At 41.5% G+C, this 21298-nt stretch overlaps 1 protein-coding gene and 1 pseudogene across 1 annotated transcript; both read right to left on the bottom strand.

Annotated features, from left to right (window-relative positions):
* Positions 1-476: 476 nt before the first annotated feature.
* LOC120041265 (putative nuclease HARBI1) lies at positions 477-2050 on the bottom strand. Its single transcript, XM_038986200.1, has 5 exons — positions 1893-2050; positions 1717-1787; positions 1433-1479; positions 1225-1336; positions 477-1130 (listed from the first exon to the last, which is right to left on the bottom strand). Exons 1-5 carry the CDS (start codon positions 2048-2050, stop codon positions 760-762), a joined length of 759 nt encoding a protein of 252 aa, XP_038842128.1. The 3' UTR covers positions 477-759.
* Positions 2051-13944: 11894 nt separating this feature from the next.
* Positions 13945-15958, bottom strand: LOC120041264 (annotated as a pseudogene).
* Positions 15959-21298: the final 5340 nt, after the last annotated feature.

Genomic DNA, 21298 nt, shown 5'->3' with positions numbered 1-21298 from the left:
TGCTATCATTAGATAATTTACAGTTTCCCATAGACTATAAGGCTATATATAAAATGATAGAATATTAGGGCCACAGAGGGGAAAAAAACACAAGTAATAATATTGTAACCAGTTGTTTTAAAGGAGGACAGTTGTTAAAATGACAGATGTGGGGCATTTCGTGAAATTGTACTTCAGTATGGTTTCATAAACAAAGACATGCTGATGTGCCAGAATATTAAGTATCACATTGTCATAAGTATCAAAACAATATGTAGCTTTTCTGCAGAAAGAACCAGCCTCATAAATTTATGACTTTATCCTTTTTCTTCAGTGTGGCCCTAGTACTCTGTCATATAAACAAATACACATTCCATATGAATATAAAAACACAATGTGTAACATTATGTTCCTTTATTGAATAAGGACAAAACAAAGCAGGTAAACCATCAGCTCCTTTCGAAACTGAAGTCACAGTGACTCTACAAGATGGAAAGCACAGAATCCAAGCATATTATACAAAATGATACATACACATTCAAAGGTCTGTATATAACACACCCTGCATGTCTGCACACTAAAATAAATGCAGGACAAATCCATACACATCAACTGAACAGACAAATGAATGGATGCAGTAGCCTCCCTGCAGCCTTGTATTACACACAGTATACCGCACAAACATCATAAGAGGCCAAATTCGTAAAAAAACGAACCCAAAAAAAACCAAATTCCTCTGCCACCGCAGGACATATTTAACCAAAATTGAAAGCACACATACTAACTAAAATAATTCAACACATATTGGTCCCTCAGCAGCCGACCACTGTCGTCATCAGGGAAGATTGCCGGATTGTCCCAGTCCATGGCTGGTGGCACTCTGGGGGCCCTCTCCTTCCTCAGGCAGGCCACATTGTGGAGGACAGCACAAGCCACAGTAATATCACATGCCCTAACAGGGCTGACCCTTAATTTGTGAAGGCAGTGAAAGCGTGCCTTCAGGAGGCCAAAGGTCATTTCAACTCTGGCCCTGGTCCTGGCATGGGCATGGTTGTAGGCCTGCTGTGCTTCCTGGGGGTCTGTGAAAGGTGTCAGGAGAAAAGGCTGGCAGCCATACCCCCTGTCTCCCAGCAACACACCAGAGAATTCACCTGTCAACACAAAATCTCATCATTACTACCTCATAAACACAGTGATATTCTTGACACAGCCATGATGGTTATAAATAGGGGTTGTGTGGCTTACCTTGTGATAGGCACTGATAGATTTCAGAGGCCCGAAAGAGTCTGGAGTCATGGACTGAGCCAGGCCATTTTGCCACAACATTGCTGATCACACAGTCAGCATTGCAGACCATCTGAAATCATAAGATGAGGAATATTACACCAATCAATGCACATCACTGGCAATGCAGAGTGTTCGTCAATGGACAATATCAAAAAGTTATGTTCACCTGAACATTAATGCTGTGAAAGGATTTCCTATTCACAAAATCGGCCTCATGGGCACCTGAGGGGGCTTTTATCCTTATGTGTGTGCAGTCCACTGCACCAATGACATTGGGGAAACCTGTCACACAAAGTAATGAGTATCCTACTATGTGTTAACAGTTGTCCTGTAATTTGTAGATCCTCTTACCTGCAATCCTATAGAACTCCTCTTTGATGTCACAGAGTCTTCTGTGGCCAGGGAAGGAGATGAAGACATCTGCTAATGCTTTGATAGCCAGACACACACTCCTTATTGTGCGGCAAATTGTGGCCTTGTTCAGCTGTTCTGCATCCCCCACTGAGTACAGGAAGGCTCCACTAGCAAAAAAGCGCAAGGCCACACAAACCATTTGCTCCACACTCAGTGCATGGCTCCGTGCAGTGTGGTGCTTAATCCTGGGACCCAGTAGTCTGCATAGATACCTGATGCCATCTGCAGAAAACCTGTATCTTTCATATAGATGGTCATCAGGGAAGGCCAGTGGGTCCAACCGGTCCCTGAAGACCCTTTCTCGCCTGAAGGCTCTCCTCAGCACAAGTGCTTCTTCATCCACCACATCTCGCACGAATGGGCATGCCATTGTCAGAGCAGAAAGGAACACACAATTTTGGGCCTTCATATAGGCTAGTGGCCACACCTGGTGCTGGGGGGGTGGGCAAAAGAGGGCGATGCCTTATAACGATGACTTGGTTGTACTGATTGCTGGGAAAATAAAAAAAACCTTAGAAAGATGCCACCGTCCTGTGTGCTCACAATAAGAGCTCATATGTCATGGCTCACTTGACTTTACGAGAATATACCTAATTTTTATTTTGAGCTGTGTCATCTTCTTGGAGCTGGGGGAGGAAAGAAAAATAATGATTAATACATTTGTGTTACAGTTAGCATACAGTGTACATTGAAGGCATATCTCACCTCCCTCTCAAGTTTTTTTATTTCAAGGTCCAGTTTCCTAATTGTCCTCTTTTTTATTTCGGACTCCAGTGCAAGATTTTCCATCTTTTTCTTCTTGTACTGAATGTCTATGTCTGCCAGTTCTATTTGGCGCCGGAGGTGGTTGCCATACAACTTTCTGATAGCTTGTGAGCTCTGTGAACACAATACAATTAGCGCAGCTGGAATTTGGCAGGATGTGGTGTCCTTTTATTAATACGCACTATGTTGCCAGGCTGGTTTTCCCACTGTATAGCATCTGGGTCCTGTAAAAGAAATTCGATTTTTTGATTTTGATGAGGACTCCTCACCATTGTAGAGTAAATAGTACTTTCACAGTCTTAACATGATACCTCATGCCTTCTGGAATCCAGAGAGATGGTCTCCTCCTCATCATCGTCTTCATCATGTGCTTTTCTGCTGCACTGGGGCCTTCACCCTATCACATTTAATCGGATTCATATTGAAGCTAGTAGACAAGACATGCCAGGCCTACAGTATGCCTTTGATGGAGTACTCACTGGATCAGCATCGTCTGGTGCTTGTGCTGGTGGCTCTAACAGGAACACAGTGCTGCCAGACACTGCAAGGCAATAGGTAAACCAAAGTCAGACAGTCCAAATTGATTCAATATGAATGTGGTTGTATCCCATGTAGAGATGGAAGGACATACCTTGAATGAAGCGGGTGGCATCTTGGGAGGAACCTATGCTCGTCTCTTTCCCCCCAGGGATCCCCTCTAAGACGGGCCTGCCTTTATTTAGCTCCAAGGCCATGTCCTCTGCTGGGGTAAGGTCAGCCTTTGGTGACCCACCACCCGTGCCTTGTCTGTGGGTATTCTTTTTCACTGCTAAAACAGTACAGACAATGTGTGAGCAGGCACCTTCTGGGTACAATATATGCTTGTGCTTTGTTAAATATTAGTCAGGGACCATACCATTCTGCAGAATGTTCTTGTATTTGATTTTGACCTGCTGCCATGTCCGTTTTGGCCCGTTCATGTTTAATCTACACACACACACACATTTAATGGAGTCACACTGCAAAAAATTACTTGGTATTTTTGTCTTGTTTTCAGTAAAAATATCAAAAAATGTATCATAGCTTTATACAGTGTGATGGAGTTACTTTACACAATTTCACTCATATCTGCAGTGCATTTCAATTAAAAATTTAACCGTTTCATAATTACAGTACAACTGCATTTTTGGAGATGTGAATTAAATATTTGAATTGTAATTGTGATGTTTCAGCGGAGCGGTGACTGTGTAATTGTGCACTACTTACGCATTCAGGCGGTCTGCAATACTTTGCCACGCTTTTTCTCTTTGCTTTATCACTGTGGCGGTGTTGCCTTTCTTCTTAATTATATCTTTTACCTCCTCGTATGCCTCCATGAGGATTTGTGCTTCCGACGGGGAAAAGTACGCGGCTCTAGTTGCCATGGTAAATCAGTTAATCTGTGATCTGTGGCGGGGTCTATTTGAGTGAGCCGTGAGCGCGCACCTATCCAGGATTGGTTTCACCTGGCTTAATGAATCCGTGTCTGCTCATCCTGGCTTGGTCTTTGTGCAACCAATTAAGCCTGGACGCACATGTTTTGGCTTCATTGAGCTCAGCTGAGTCATTTATCCCGGATGTCTTAATTCTACTTTTGTGCAACAGGCCCCAGGTTGTTCTCACCACAGACATGTCTGATTTCAAGAGGAAACTCCTGCAATATCCGTAGTAACTTTCCACCTCACTGCGGAGCTTCTCTCTCTTTTCAGAGTTCACTCGATAGGCATGTTGTTGGATCGGGGCCCAGTCCCCAATGTCATGCTCTAGTACATTTGGTTTGGCACATGTGAGAATGACCCTTGATTTTCTAAAAACAGGGCAACAATGTCAATATAATTGTACAAAAAAATTATCAGTTGGTTGCATGAATAATTTTCATTACTAAATGTTATATGAAATATTTGATTGCATAGTATTATTTTCAACGGCTTTTCAATTACATTTTGCTAAGTGGGATAGCCCAATGTCAAAACATAGTTTTAACGTGTCCAAATCAATAACCAATATGCAGAAACAGTTTGGGATAAATTGAAAACCTAACATGTGGTATATACACAAACATCTGCCACAATAATTGTCTTTTTTTAAAACAAGCTCCTTATAAACTGCACAAGCACTAGAAACACTGTTGTTTTGACAAGTAGCAATAAATCACTGATATCGATTATGGGGGAAATCAGGTTGTATGTGCTGTTGAAACTAACACAACTAAAAAACATGGAAAAGGGAGATATATTTTAGCTCACTGGTTAGAGGACAACCTGCAGAAGACAGTCAGCTACATATTGGAGTGATGCATTTAAATTTAGGGGTCGCTAAACAAAGGAACACAACACTTATTTGTCATCACTCATCGATATTATGTTGAAATCAGTTGATTCTGGGAATAATGTGTACATCACTGGTTAGAGGACAACTCTTTTTTTGTTAGTCACTGTGTTGAATCACATAAATAGTACTCTTTCAATTCAGAGCCTGGATTTCCCCCAATGAGCCTAATATCCATATCATGTTGAAATCAATTGATAAGGGGGCAAATGTTTAGGGTTCTACATTGTGACATTCTGACTGACTGACTGCAGAGTATATTTATATACTATATATTAAAACATTCTACATTGAGACATTAAAACACTCCTACTACAATGTTAAAACATTCTACATTGTGACATTAATTCATTGATATCATGACACAACTCCTTCATATATACATTTTCTGATATTTGATCAGAGATCTTTTATCAGATTATCTCTGGTCACAGCTAAGAGGCTTCTCTCCTGTGTGTGTTCTCTGGTGCACTGTCAGATGGCCAGATCGAACAAAACTCTTCCCACATTGATCACAGCTAAACTGTTTCTCTCCTGTGTGTATTCTCTGGTGCACTGTCAGATCTCCAGATCGAACAAAACTCTTCCCACATTGACCACAGCTATAAGATTTCTCTCCTGTGTGTATTCTCTGGTGTAAAGTCAGAGAGCCAGATGTAGTAAAACTCTTCCCACATTGATCACAGCTAAACGGTTTCTCTCCTGTGTGTATTCTCTGGTGCACTGTGAGCTGGTCAGATCGAACAAAACTCTTCCCACATTGATCACAGCTATATGGTTTCTCTCCTGTGTGTGTTCTCTGATGTGCAGTCAGATGGCTAGATGTAAAAAAACTCTTTCCACATTGTGCACAGCCATATGGTTTCTCTCTTGTGTGATGTCTTTGATGTATTTTAAGTTTTACTGATGAGGCGAATCTCTTCCCACATTGACCACAGCTATAAGGTTTCTCTCCTGTGTGTGTTCTCTGGTGTATAGTTAGATAGCCAGAAGAAGAAAAACTCTTCCCACATTGATCACAGCTAAACGGTTTCTCTCCTGTGTGTATTCTCTGGTGCACTGTCAGTTCTCCAGATTGACTAAAACTCTTCCCACATTGATCACAGCTATATGGTGTCTCTCCTGTGTGTGTTCTCTGGTGTTTAGTCAGATTGCTAGATTGACTAAAACTCTTCCCACATTGATCACAGCTATATGGTTTCTCTCCTGTGTGTGTTCTCTGGTGCACTGTCAGATAGCCAGAAGTAGTAAAACTCTTCCCACATTCATCACAGCTATAAGATTTCTCTCCTGTGTGTGTTCTCTGGTGTATAGTCAGATTGCTAGATGTAGTAAAACTCTTCCCACATTGACTACAACTATAAGATTTCTCTCCTGTGTGTGTTCTCTGGTGCACTGTCAGATCACTAGATTGACAAAAACTCTTCCCACAGTCAGAGCAGCAGTGAGTTCTCTTCCCTGTGGATCTCTGCAGGTGTTTATTGAGGCGTTCTGATCTGGAGAGACTCTTCTCTGCCTCGTCAGCATCATGAGGTTGTTGAGGCTCCCCAGAGGATCCACGATAGTCCCGTATCTCTCCTGTGCGAACAACAAAGTCAGATGATTAAAGGTCAACAACAGTGGAAATCCACTGTAAAAGGTGATGCCAACAGCGTAGCCATGATGTTGTACAACAATTGACGTCTGTAATGAATGTTAAAATTATTTGACAATTGTCTCAAAATGAGCAAGATTAGTCATATTTTAGTAGTAACATCGATGATTGTAGAGTAGAAATAAGTTATTCATGTTGTTGAAACTCTAAGCAGTGTGCCAGACGACTTTTGGTGTCCAATATAGGGCCCTTTCTGTGTTTAATAAAATTGCGGCACGAGGGCGATGCGCACACAATTTGATTGCATAAACATCTCTCTGCTAATGAGGAAACCGATAGTAATGGATGTAGTATATCTGGTAATGAGGAAACCACAAGTTATGGATGTAGTATATCTGCCTGGAGCAAAAATGGTGAGCAAAGCTTTTAGTTTTTCACAATGTATTCTGAATGTGAATGGGGAAAAACTCAGGGGAGTAACCTCTATTTCCAGGTTGCTTATGAGTACATTTCACACTACTTTGGATTATAATTGTAAGGCTCGTTTGAATGTTCTGCTTAATATAAATGTGTGCTACAGTATTAAGAATTATGTGTAATTATTGAAGAACCGCGTTAATGACAGTATACATTTGGGTGTTGCTAATAAAGTTGAGATTTCTTTGTATTTCACCTTTATTTAACCAGGTCGGCCAGTCGAGAACAATTTCTCATTTACAACTGTGACCTACCAAGATAAAGCAAAGCAGTGAGACAAAAACAACAGAGTTAAACGTGGGATAAACAAACGTACAGTCAATAACACAATAGAAAAATCTATATACAGTGTTTGCAAATGGAGTAAGGAGGTAAGGCAATAAATAGGCCTTAGTAGCAAAGTAATTACAATTTAGTAAATTAACACTGGAGTGATAGATGTGCAGATGATGATGTGCAAGTAGAATTACTGGTGTGCAAAAGAGCAAAAAAAGTTAATAAAACATGGGGATGAGGTAGGCAGTTGTATGAGCTATTTACAGATGGGCTGTGTACAGCTGCAGCGATCGGTAAGCTGCTCAGATAGCTGATGCTTAAAGTTAGTGAGGGAGATATAAGTCTCCAACTTCAGCAATTTTTGCACTTCGTTCCAGTCATTGGCAGCAGAGAACTGGAAGGAAAGGTGGCCAAAGTAGGTGTTGGTTTTGTGGATGATCAGTGAGATATACTTCCTGGAGTGCGTGCAATGGGTGGGTGTTGCTATGGTGACCAGTGATCTGAGTTAAGGCAGCCTAGCAAAGACTTATAGATGACCTGGAGCCAGTGGGTTTGGCGACGAATATGTAGCGAGGGCCAGCCGACGAGAGCAGTGGTATATGGGGCTTTGGTGACAAAACGGGTGGCACTGTGATAGACTGCATCCAGTTTGCTGTGTAGAGTGTTGGAGGCTATTTTGAAAATGAAATCGCCGAAGTCAAGGATCGGTAGGATAGTCAGTTTTACGAGGGTGTGTTTGGCAGTGTGAGTGAAGGAGGCTTTGTTGCGAAATAGGAAGCCAATTCTAGATTTAATTTTGGATTGGAAATGCTTAATATTAGTCTGGAAGGAGAGTTTACAGTCTAGCCAGACACCGAGAAATTTATAGTTGTCCACATATTCTAAGAAAGAACCGTGCAGAGTAGTGATGCTAGTCGGGCGGGTGTGGGCAGCGATCGGTTGTTGATTGATAGGTTGTTCTTATCGGCTGTTGAGTCTGCTGATAAGAATACAGTGATTGACAGAGTCGAAAGCCTTGGCCAGGTCGATGAAGACGGCTGCACAGTACTGTCTTTTATCGATGGCGGTTATGATATCGTTTAGTACCTTGAGCGTGGCTGACGTGCACCCATGACCAGCTATGAAACCAGATTGCATAGCGGAGAAGGTACGGTGGGATTCGAAATGGTCGGTAATCTGTTTGTTAACTTGGCTTTCGAAGACCTTAGAAAGGCAGGGCAGGATGGATATAGGTCTGTAGGTTTGGGTCTGGAGTGTCTCCCCCTTTGAAGAGGGGGATGACCATGGCAGCTTTACAATATTTAGGAATCTCGGACGATACGAAAGAGAGGTTGAACAGACTATATATATATATATATATATATCTATATGTATATACCTTAATAAAAGGCACATGATAGCCAGCTTGGAGGTTTCCAAAAGGCATTCAGGCCAAAGAGTTCAATCTTGGTTTCATCAGACCAGAGAATCTTGTTTCTCATGGTCTGAGAGTCCTTTAGGTGCCTTTTTGGCAAACTCCAAGCGGGCTGTCAGGTGCCTTTTACTGAGGAGTGGCTTCCGTCTGGCCACTCTACCACAAATGTCTGATTGGTGGAGTGCTGCAGAGATGGTTGTCCTTCCGGAAGGTTCTCCCATCTCAACAGAGGAACTCTAGAGCTCTGTCAGAGTAACCATCGGGTTCTTGGTCACCTCCCTGACAAAGGCCCTTCTCCCCCGATTGCGTAGTTTGGCCGGGTGGCCAGCTCTAGGAAGAGTCTTCCAAACTTCTTCCATTAAAAAATGACTGTGTTCTTGGGGACTTTCAATGTTGCAGACATTTTTTGGTACCATTCCCCAGATCTGTGCCTCGACACAATCCTGTCTCGGAGCTCTAAGGACAATTTATTCGACCTCATTGCTTGGTGTTTGCTCTGACATGCATTGTCAACTGTTGGACATTATATAGACAGGTGTAATCATACACAATATGATTTAATGTGGCACAAACAAAAAACACAAATTCTCAGTCAAAAATATAAGTCAGAATACAGCCTTTCTATTCTCTCATTTGATTTCAGGATCTCTGAATGTTCTTCCACAGAGAAAGCAGTGGTAGGACTTTTACCGTGTTTATCCTCTAATGCTCCTTCAGGCTACTTGACCAGGTAAAACCCTTTCCAGACTGGGAGCATTGGAAAGGCTTTTCTCCTCTGTATCCTCTCATGAGCTTTAAGGTACGCCATTTGTGAAAATCTATTTTTACACTGGGAGCAGAAAATGCTTTTCTCCTGTGTGTATTCTCTCATGCCTTTTCAGGTTAGTTAACATGGTAAAACTCTTTTCACACTGGGAACATTGGAAAGGCTTTTCTCCTGTGTGTTTCCAATTATGAGCTTTTAGGTCCCCATCCTGATTAAAACTCATTCCACATTGGGAACAGTGATAAGGCTTTTCTCCTGTGTGTATTCTCTTGTACCTTTTCAGGTTAGCTAACACAGCAAAACTCTTTCTACACTGGGAGCATTGGAAAGGCTTTTCTACTGTGTGTGTCCTCTCATGCAGTTTTAGGCTCCCTAACCAGCAAAAACTATTTTCACAGTGGGAGCAGTGGTGTTGTCTCGCTGGTTTGGGCGTCTCTGGGTCTGGTTCCCCTGAAGGACTCTTCCCGCTGTCAGAGTGAGAGTCTGGTTTCTCTCCTTGCAAAGACACACAGAGTATGTCGTTTAACACAGACCTAAATGAAACCTCCACATGATAAAACTGTCTTCCTATGAAGTTTAATCTAGACTAGATCCCTCAATAAAAGAGCAGAACTGGTCATCACAGTGGCTGTAGTGCTTTGTAGGCTGGGTAAATCCATTTGAATTCAATACATTTTTGACAGCATCCCCTTTGATTTAAAAAAATCTTTCCTTACATGTTTGACTATGGAAGAAGTGGTAGGAAAGTGACTTCATGTAACTGAATGTAAAAACATTCATGACATTCATGAGATATACATCACCAGTCAAACGAGTGGACACACCTACTCATTCAAGGGTTATAATTATTTGTTTTAACATTTTATCTACATTGTAGAATAAGAGAAGACATCAAAACTATGGAATCATGTAGTAACCAACAAAAAGTGGTAAACAATTCAAAATATATTTTATATTTTTCAAAGTAGCCACCCTTAGCCTTGATGACAGCTTTGCACACTTGGCATTCTCTCAACCAGCTTCACCTGGAATGCTTTTCCAACAGTCTTGAAGGAGTTCCCAAATATGCTGAGCACTTGTTGGCTGCTTTTCCTTCACTCTGCGGTCCAACTCAGCCCAAACCATCTCAATTGGGTTGAGTTCAGGTGATTGTGAAGGCCAGGTCAACTGGTGCAGCACTCCATCACTCTCCTTTTTGGTCAAATAGCCCTTACACAGCCTGGAGGTGTGTTGGGTCATTGTCCTGTTGACAAATGATAGTCCCACTAAGCCAAACCAGATGGGATGGCGTATCGCTTCAGAACGCTGTGGTAGCCAGACAGGTGCGTGCCTTTCCAAATCATGTCAATCAATTGAATTTACCACAGGTGGACTCCAATCAAGTTGTAGAAACATCTCAACAATGATCAATGGAAACAGTATGCACCTGAGGTCAATTTCAAGTCTCATAGCAAAGGGTCTGAATACTTATGTAAATAAGGTATTTCTGTTTTTTATTTTTAATAAATGTGACATTTTTTCTCCAAACCTATTTTCTCTTTGTCATTACGGGGTATTGTGTGTAGACTGATGAGGATTTTTATTTATTTAATCCATTGTAGAATAAGGCTGTAACGTAACAAAATGTGGAAAGACAAGTGACAAAAAGGGGGTTAAAGACTTAAAGACATGTAAAAAAAATAGATATAATTTTTTACATCTCTTAGATATAAGACAGACACTTCAGAACAAACTTCCTTTAGATGTTCTGGGAGAAACAATACTACTATGGTTACTGTTGTTCCATGTTGTGAATGTTATTCAATGTGTTACTATGGTTACTGTTGTTCCATGTTGTGAATGTTATCCAATGTGTTACTATGGTTACTGTTGTTCCATGTTGTGAATGTTATCCAATGTGTTACTATGGTTACTGTTGTTCCATGTTGTGAATGTTATCCAATGTGTTACTATGGGTTATAGCAGTATGGACAAATATTTTTTGTTGATACTTCCATGGGTCTTACAGTTCAAAATCAAATAGCAAAATGATCCTTGGTATAACCTTATAAAACAGTACAATACAGGGGAAGCCCTTCATGTTGTTTAAACCTTAAAACACTTCCATATAGCTTAGAAGAACCTCCCCCTCAGACAGGGCTTAGACTGTAATGGGTTAAAACTATCTGAGACTTACATTACTCTGAGACTAGTTATCCTGGGATCTAACATTACTCTGAGACTAGTTATCCTGGGATCTTACATCTTACATTACTCTGAGACTAGTTATCCTGGGATCTAACATTACTCTGAGACTAGTTATCCTGGGGAATCGTTTTAATACATTTGCAAAAAATCTAAACCTGTTTTTGATTTGGCATTATGGGGTATTGTGATGGCATTATGGGGTATTGTGATGGCATTATGGGGTATTGTGATGGCATTATGGGGTATTGTGTGTAGATTGATGAGGGTAAAAAAAAAAAAAAACATTTTTAGAATGGGATGCACCGATATATCATTTTTGGCCAATATTTTCCTTGCCCCAAAAAACGATACCGATAACCGATATTTAAAATTTTAGCGGCCTTTTAAGCATTCTAGTACAGTTAAAAAGTTAAACACACACACGGATGCAGCGGTCTAAGCCACTGTATCTCAGTGCAAGAGGCGTCACTACAGTCCCTGGTTCGAATCCAGGCTGCATCACATCAGGCCGTGATTGGGAGACCCATAGTAGTTGTCTGTTATTGGTGTAGAGGGAACGACAAAGGAGATGGATCCCACAGTAGTTGTCTGTTATTGGTGTAGAAGGAACGACAAAGGAGATGGATCCCATAGTAGTTGTCTGTTATTGGTGTAGAAGGAACGACAAAGGAGATGGATCCCACTTGTGGATAGGAAGACACAAATTATCTTTATTATGGATAATGTTCATTTAAAATCCAGGAATTGAACAACTTTAGCTTTCTAGGTCATGCCAGTAGGTTACAGTAGGTTGTATCTCTCTAGGTCATGCCAGTAGGTTACAGTAGGTTGTAACTCTCTAGGTCATGCCAGTAGGCTACAGTAGGTTGTATCTCTCTAGGTCATGCCAGTAGGTTACAGTAGGGTGTATCTCTCTAAGTCATGCCAGTAGGTTACAGTAGGTTGTATCTCTCTAGGTCATGCCAGTAGGTTACAGTAGGTTGCATCTCTCTAGGTCATGCCAGTAGGTTACAGTAGGTTGTAACTCTCTAGGTCATGCCAGTAGGTTACAGTAGGTTGTATCTCTCTAGGTCATGCCAGTAGGTTACAGTAGGTTGTAACTCTCTAGGTCATGCCAGTAGGCTACAGTAGGTTGTATCCCTCTAGGTCATGCCAGTAGACTACAGTAGGTTGTAACTCTCTAGGTCATGCCAGTAGGCTACAGTAGGTTGTATCCCTCTAGGTCATGCCAGTAGGCTACAGTAGGTTGTATCCCTCTAGGTCATGCCAGTAGGTTACAGTAGGTTGCATCTCTCTAGGTCATGCCAGTAGGTTACAGTAGGTTGTAACTCTCTAGGTCATGCCAGTAGGTTACAGTAGGTTGTATCTCTCTAGGTCATGCCAGTAGGTTACAGTAGGTTGTAACTCTCTAGGTCATGCCAGTAGACTACAGTAGGTTGTATCTCTCTAGGTCATGCCAGTAGGCTACAGTAGGTTGTATCTCTCTAGGTCATGCCAGTAGGTTACAGTAGGTTGTAACTCTCTAGGTCATGCCAGTAGGTTACAGTAGATTGTAACTCTAGGTCATGCCAGTAGGTTACAGTAGGTTGTATCTCTCTAGGTCATGCCAGTAGGCTACAGTAGGTTGTAACTCTCTAGGTCATGCCAGTAGGCTACAGTAGGTTGTATCCCTCTAGGTCATGCCAGTAGGCTACAGTAGGTTGTATCCCTCTAGGTCATGCCAGTAGGCTACAGTAGGTTGTATCCCTCTAGGTCATGCCAGTAGGTTACAGTAGGTTGCATCTCTCTAGGTCATGCCAGTAGGTTACAGTAGGTTGTAACTCTCTAGGTCATGCCAGTAGGTTACAGTAGGTTGTATCTCTCTAGGTCATGCCAGTAGGTTACAGTAGGTTGTAACTCTCTAGGTCATGCCAGTAGGCTACAGTAGGTTGTATCTCTCTAGGTCATGCCAGTAGGTTACAGTAGGGTGTATCTCTCTAGGTCATGCCAGTAGGTTACAGTAGGTTGTATCTCTCTAGGTCATGCCAGTAGGTTACAGTAGGTTGTATCTCTCTAGGTCATGCCAGTAGGTTACAGTAGGTTGTATCTCTCTAGGTCATGCCAGTAGGCTACAGTAGGTTGTATCTCTCTAGGTCATGCCAGTAGGCTACAGTAGGTTGTATCTCTCTAGGTCAGGGGTGTCAAACTCAAATATCCAGTGGGCCAAAATGTAAAACCTGAACAAATTCGCGGGCCAACATTGAACAAATTAACCTTTTAATATGGACCCAAACAAGTTTTGCTTTAACATTGAATATGGAACAAGCATCACTTATTACCATACAATATATAATTTAATAGTGGAGACATGCAAAATCGAATTTCAAATGAAAAAAACACATCAATGTCATTCATTTATTAAATAAATAAAATTTAAATAAAAATCGTATGCCTCTTTTCTATTTGCAGCCTTCTGATTTAAATACCAAAATAAACTTTTTCCACTGGCTAATCATTTTACAAATAAAATGATAATAAATTAATCAACCATTCAAGCCCATGCCTTGTAGCAAGAAAAAGTGCACAAAGAAAACGTTAATTATTGCACACTGATCTAATCTGATGGGCCCAAGCCAGATACCTGGTATCTCTTCTTGGATGCTAGTTCATCAATGTCTGGGCTCAGGCTCTGAGCTGAAGAAATCCTCAGTATCGAGCGAAGGTGTTCATCAGTCAGACGTCTCCTGTGAGTTGTTTTGGTCATCTTCATCGAGGAGATAAGTTCCTCGCATAGATAAGTGCTGCCGAACATGGAGAGCATCTGAGCAGCTTGGGTGCGGAGCTGAGGCATTGTGTCAGGGATGAATCGTGGAAATTGTGCGGCGCCCACAGCATCATACTTTGACTTCAGCGTGTCGTTGCACTGGAGTTCAATCAGCTCCATTTGGATGTTGGTTGGTGCATTTTGCACATCAACTGCGAAGGGATTACTAAGCAGTTCAAACCTACATTTTTTGGACATCGAAGTCGGCAAATCGCCGGCTAAACTCAGCGGCGAGAACACTGAGTTTTTCAGCAAACTGTGCGCATGGGAACACGGCGGTAGAGATCTGCGCTTTTATGGTTTGGCAGCAGGGAAAATGGCAAGGGTTTCCTTGCAGCATCTGATTCTCCCACAGGCACAGTTTAGTTTTAAAGGCCCTCACTGCAGCGTACATGTCTGTGATGATGCGCCCACGCCCCTGAAGCTGCAGGTTCAGCGCATCGAGATGGCTCGAGATGTCACAGAGAAAGGCCAGCTCACACAGAAAATTTTGCTCCCGGAGCTCTGCTGTATTCTTCCCTTTGGTTTCCAGGAATTGACATATTTCCTCACGCAGCTCGAAACATCTGTTCAGTACTTTTCCTCTGCTTAGCCATCTCACCTCTGTGTGATACGGCACGTCTGCGTATTCCGAACCACACTCCTCTAGAAAAAATTTAAACTGGCGGTGATTCAGACCTTTGGCTCTTATAAAGTTAACTACCTGTGTTACTGTGGTCATAACATGTTCCATCTTTAGGGCTTTGGCACACAGTGATTCCTGATGTATGATGCAGTGGTAAACAGTTAGCTCACCTGCACAGTTCTCTTCCCGCATCTTCTCCCGAACCATGCCCACCAGTCCACTCTTTTTACCGCACATCGCTGGCGCACCATCTGTCGTTAATCCAACGAGTTTATCCCACGGCAGCTTTATTTCAGTTACACATTTGGAAACCTCCTCAAAGATTTCCTTTCCTGTGGTTGTGCCATGCATTGATTTGAATCCCAATAGCTCCTCCGTAACACACAGATTTGAGTCCACTCCACGGATGAAGACTGACAGCTGAGCAGTATCAGATGCGTCGCAGCTCTCATCCACAGCGAGGGAGAACGCAACGAAATCTTTTCCCTTTTCCATCAACTGGTCATACAGATTGGTGGCAAGATCACATGTGCAATCAGCTACTGTGTTCCTGCTCAGGCTCACGTTTGAAAATGCTTGCTTTTTCTCTGGGCATACGAGGTCACAAACTATAATACATAGAACATCTCATTAGGACTGTTCAAAGGAGCTAGTAATAATAACATGCACTTTTTCACGAACTCTCCCTCATTAAAGGGCCGGGCTGATTTTGCGATCTCTGCTGCCACTATACAACTAGCCTTTACAGCAGCCTCACTTTGTGATGTGGCTTTTTTGAACATATTCTGTTGTGAAACCAAACTTCTTTTCATCTCCTCTCCTTTCTGGCTTCTTTGAGTCATGTCCAGGTCCTTGTATTTGTCATTGTGTTTCGTTTCATGGTGTCGTTTAATGTTGTACTCCTTACTTACAGCCACGTTGACTCCACAAACAAGACAAACAGGTTTGTCTTTTACATATGTAAACAGATATTCTGCCTCCCACTTGTCCAGAAAGCTCCTGTTTTCTGCCTTTCTTTTCGCCATTTTTGGGAAGGGATAGCGCGCTGACAGTTGTAGCGTCTATGTTGCTATGACTACTGTCACAGAGGAGAGGGCGTTTCTGGGTCCTGTCCTGATTGGCGCGCGAAAACAACAGCAGAGCATTATGGGATTCGTAGTATTAGCGGTGAATGCGCTGTATAATACCGGCGGGCCAGCTCTAGTAGTAATTTGGTATTGTCTCGCGGGCCAAATTTAATGACCTAGAGAGATACAACCTACTGTAGCCTACTGGCATGACCTAGAGCATGGGTGTCAAACTCTGGCCCGCGGGTAGGCTACAGTAGGTTGTATCTCTCTAGGTCATGCCAGTAGGCTACAGTAGGTTGTATCTCTCTAGGTCATGCCAGTAGGTTACAGTAGGTTGTAACTCTCTAGGTCATGCCAGTAGGCTACAGTAGGTTGTATCTCTCTAGGTCATGCCAGTAGGCTACAGTAGGTTGTATCTCTCTAGGTCATGCCAGTAGGCTACAGTAGGTTGTATCCAAGTGGAAACCATTATCAACCCAATGTGGAAAGTGTCGAATTTGGTCAACAACAAAATGAATGGCATATTTGCTACGTGAGGTTTACTTGAACCAACAGAAGTTTCGTAATGCTTAAGTTGTTATGTGGACGCGTGACATACCGACAACTTTGATAAAAACACTATAGGAGTTGTCTCCAGATCGCTATGCATATTCATGCTAGTAGCTTAGCATCTCTCTCCATTGAATACAGGCGGTGCATATTCATGCTAGTAGCTTAGCATCTCTCTCCATTGAATACAGGCGGTGCATATTCATGCTAGTAGCTTAGCATCTCTCTCCATTGAATACAGGCGGTGCATATTCATGCTAGTAGCTTAGCATCTCTCTCCATTGAATACAGGCGGTTGACGACAAAAACCCTCATAGAATATAAACAATAGATTACAATAATAAGATGTATCCACCAATCCAAAGAAAGGATAGGCGGGAGCTAGACAACCCGCAGTGCCGCTTTGTGGACAACAACTCCCCTTGTTAGGGCGGAGAGACATCTTGTCAGTATATCCATAATCTTTGGTGTAGCCAACCCAACTCTCACATGGCACTATTGGGGGGCACGGTGTGTAGTAAAACATCACTACATTAAAATCGCTACCGTGCCCCCCAGTCTGCGGTCAGCAGATAGACCCTTCTCAAATATATATGTTAAGTAACTTTTTGGAAACGGAACAGAGAAAACAAGGGGTAGCTTGTTCTCTACGTCGTCTGAGTCTAGACATATGTCATCATCCTGGGCCCTCCGTTGAAGAGGTATTGACGAGCCAACTCCGAATATCGAAAGTAAAAAACGAATTTAAGGCGGTACTTACTGGTGTTACTCAGATCTCCTATCTCCTCCTCTTCATCTTTCAATGTGACAGTAATCTCCCCTTCCTTCTTCACTTCAAAAACGGCATCCTCCTCTTCCTCTTCCTCCTCGTCTTTTACTGAAACATCCTCCTCCTCTTTCACTCTGAACGAGTCTTCCTCTTCTTTCACTGAAACGTCTTTCTCTTCTTCTTTCACTGTAACAGCCTCATCCTCTACTTCTATTTTTACTGTGATATCCTCTTCTTCCTTCTCCTCTTTCACGACAATGTTTAGCCCCAGAGCTTCTTTCTCCGTCCAGCAGACCCGCTCTTCTTTAACGAGAGGGGAGTAGTTTAGGGAGCTCATGTTCGGGGATGTTAGCTAGCTATCATTAGCGACTAGGCTAGAGCTAATTTAACCAGTCAGCTACTATAGCTGACTAATACAAAATAACGTAATATTAAATGATATTAGATACGACAAAAGTGTGTCTAAAACACAGCAGGTAATATACACCGAAAGCGTATAAATAGCTTGAATCTTTCGGCTATGTTGGCTAGCAAGCTACCGAGGTGGTTGACGCGCTGTTTATGAAGAACCGTCCACTAGATTATACGTCACGCTGGCAGCGTCGCCTGAAAGACGCACATCGCCGTCTGCTGACTGGAGGGGAAACGCAGTTGAGGATCATATTTTATTTTCAGACAAAGATTATTGTAAATGGATTTAATTAAATAATACCATTATATTGAGACATACAAAGACAGGAATGTGTTGATTGATTAGTGCGAATAAAAAATGTTTACCACAGCACATTTAAGGCAGTTTCATCAAGTTATACTACATCTAAATTAGCAGCTAGCTACTGTAGATCTATACTGCTCCTACATGGTGTAACAATATATCATGTAGATGTATATAATGAACAGACTAGGTCTATACTGCTCCTACATGGTGTAACAATACATCATGTAGATGTATATAATGAACAGACTAGGTCTATACTGCTCCAACGTGGTGTAACAATACATCATGTAGATGTATATAATGAACAGACTAGGTCTATACTGCTCCTACATGGTGTAACAATACATCATGTAGATGTATATAATGAACAGACTAGGTCCATACTGCTCCTACATGGTGTAACAATACATCATGTAGATGTATATAATGAACAGACTAGGTCTATACTGCTCCTACATGGTGTAACAATACATCATGTAGATGTATATAATGAACAGACTAGGTCCATACTGCTCCTACATGGTGTAACAATACATCATGTAGATGTATATAATGAACAGACTAGGTCTATACTGCTCCTACATGGTGTAACAATACATCATGTAGATGTATATAATGAACAGACTAGGTCTATACTGCTCCTACATGGTGTAACAATACATCATGTAGATGTATATAATGAACAGACTAGGTCTATACTGCTCCTACATGGTGTAACAATACATCATGTAGATGTATATAATGAACAGACTAGGTCCATACTGCTCCTACATGGTGTAACAATACATCATGTAGATGTATATAATGAACAGACTAGGTCTATACTGCTCCTACATGGTGTAACAATACATCATGTAGATGTATATAATGAACAGACTAGGTCTATACTGCTCCTACATGGTGTAACAATACATCATGTAGATGTATATAATGAACAGACTTGGTCTATACTGCTCCTACATGGTGTAACAATACATCATGTAGATGTATATAATGAACAGACTAGGTCTATACTGCTCCTACATGGTGTAACAATACATCATGTAGATGTATATAATGAACAGACTAGGTCTATACTGCTCCTACATGGTGTAACAATACATCATGTAGATGTATATAATGAACAGACTAGGTCTATACTGCTCCTACATGGTGTAACAATACATCATGTAGATGTATATAATGAACAGACTAGGTCTATACTGCTCCTACATGGTGTAACAATACATCATGTAGATGTATATAATGAACAGACTAGGTCTATACTGCTCCTACACGGTGTAACAATACATCATGTAGATGTACATAATGAACAGACTAGGTCTATACTGCTCCTACATGGAGTAACAATACATCATGTAGATGTATATAATGAACAGACTAGGTCTATACTGCTCCTACATGGTGTAACAATACATCATGTAGATGTATATAATGAACAGACTAGGTCCATACTGCTCCTACATGGTGTAACAATACATCATGTAGATGTATATAATGAACAGACTAGGTCTATACTGCTCCTACGTGGTGTAACAATACATCATGTAGATGTATATAATGAACAGACTAGGTCTATACTGCTCCTACATGGTGTAACAATACATCATGTAGATGTATATAATGAACAGACTAGGTCTATACTGCTCCTACACGGTGTAACAATACATCATGTAGATGTACATAATGAACAGACTAGGTCTATACTGCTCCTACATGGTGTAACAATACATCATATAGATGTATATAATGAACAGACTAGGTCTATACTGCTCCTACATGGTGTAACAATACATCATGTAGATGTACACTACCATTCAAAAGTTTGGGGTCACTTAGAAATGTCCTTGTTTTTTAAAGAAAATCAATTTTTTTCATTTATTTACCTGTTTTTGCTTTGTAGTTATGTGGTATTGTGATGTCATTATGGGGCAATGTGATGTCTTATGGGGTATTGTGATGTCATTATTGGTTATTGTGTAGATTGATGAGGGGAAAAAATGATTGAATCAATTTTAGAATAAGGCAGGGGCAGTACTTAGTGACATCACTTCATGAAACAGGAGGTACAAATATATAACATAGGTTCACAATATCAACATTCAATGTGTCAAAATATATGACCAAGCTGGAAGTGGAAACGCCAGCCCAGCCATAATCCTAGAGGTTCACTGATGATCAACCTCCTCCTTCACATCTGACTCCTGATGATCAACCTCCTCCTTCACATCTGACTCCTGATGATCAACCTCCTCCTTCACATCTGACTACTGATGATCAACCTCCTTCACATCTGACTCCTGATGATCAACCTCCTCCTTCTCATCTCCTGATGATCAACCTCCTCCTTCACATCTGACTCCTGATGATCAACCTCCTCCTTCACATCTGACTCCTGATGATCAACCTCCTCCTTCACATCTGACTCCTGATGGTCAACCTCCTCCTTCACATCTGACTCCTGATGATCAACCTCCTCTTTCACATCTTACTCCTGATGATCAACCTCCTCCTTCACATCTGACTACAGTGATCAATCCAGAGCGTCTTCTTTTTTGGGGAACCCCGATGGACGACGTCATCGAATAGGACGTCATCACCACCACCGCCCACAAGTTAATTGTCATTGAGGTTATTAATGGGAAGAACATTAGCAATATGTCCTGTCTGGTAACTTGTCTCGTTCAAAGGATTCACATTGGCAGGTGCACAGGGAGAAACCCCATTAAAAAAACTCAGTTGATCTTAAATTGTGGAGACACTTTTGGAAGTCTTTAACTGCATCAAAGTCTGTGGCCTGTGATGTTGGGACAAATGATAGTCCCTTATTATACACGAGACAAAATTCACAAATTCTACAGCACAACGGCAGAGTCATGTCTTCAGTGTAAAACTAACAATGACTCAATAATCCTTCTGGGAATGTTATGATGTCATAAAGTTATGGGCGGAGTTAGAAAGTTGGCTGTCAGAAGTACAGTTATACAATGTAAAATTACTTTTAATCTGTCTGTCTGTATATTTCAAACATGACATTTGAGGGTGAAGTGAGATACCTCAGAGTTGGACGATACTTTTCTCATAACTCATCTTAAATATTATACTTAATTAAACCTGGAAATCAACCAATCCTCTGTTGTTAATTCAATAGAAAGGTCAAATGCTTTATTATCTAAAAGTTGAAAGTGACAGAGAGAAAATAAATGGTGCTGATGAATGCGCTGGCTGTGTTCTAGTGGGTCTGGGCAGGTGTGATGTA

The sequence above is a fragment of the Salvelinus namaycush genome, unplaced genomic scaffold, assembly GCF_016432855.1.
Source record: "Salvelinus namaycush isolate Seneca unplaced genomic scaffold, SaNama_1.0 Scaffold428, whole genome shotgun sequence".
Taxonomy (NCBI): Eukaryota; Metazoa; Chordata; class Actinopteri; order Salmoniformes; family Salmonidae; genus Salvelinus; species Salvelinus namaycush.
This window is presented reverse-complemented; position numbering and strand designations above follow the sequence as displayed.

Coding starts and splice junctions, on each gene's coding strand:
- LOC120041265 (XM_038986200.1), bottom strand. CDS start 2,050: ATGGCATGCCCATTCGTGCGAGATGTGGTGGATGAAGAAGCACTTGTG. Junction 1,337..1,432: donor TTCACAGCATTAATGTTCAG/GTGAACATAACT, acceptor TTATGATTTCAG/ATGGTCTGCAATGCTGACTG. Junction 1,131..1,224: donor CTATCAGTGCCTATCACAAG/GTAAGCCACACA, acceptor TTGTGTTGACAG/GTGAATTCTCTGGTGTGTTG.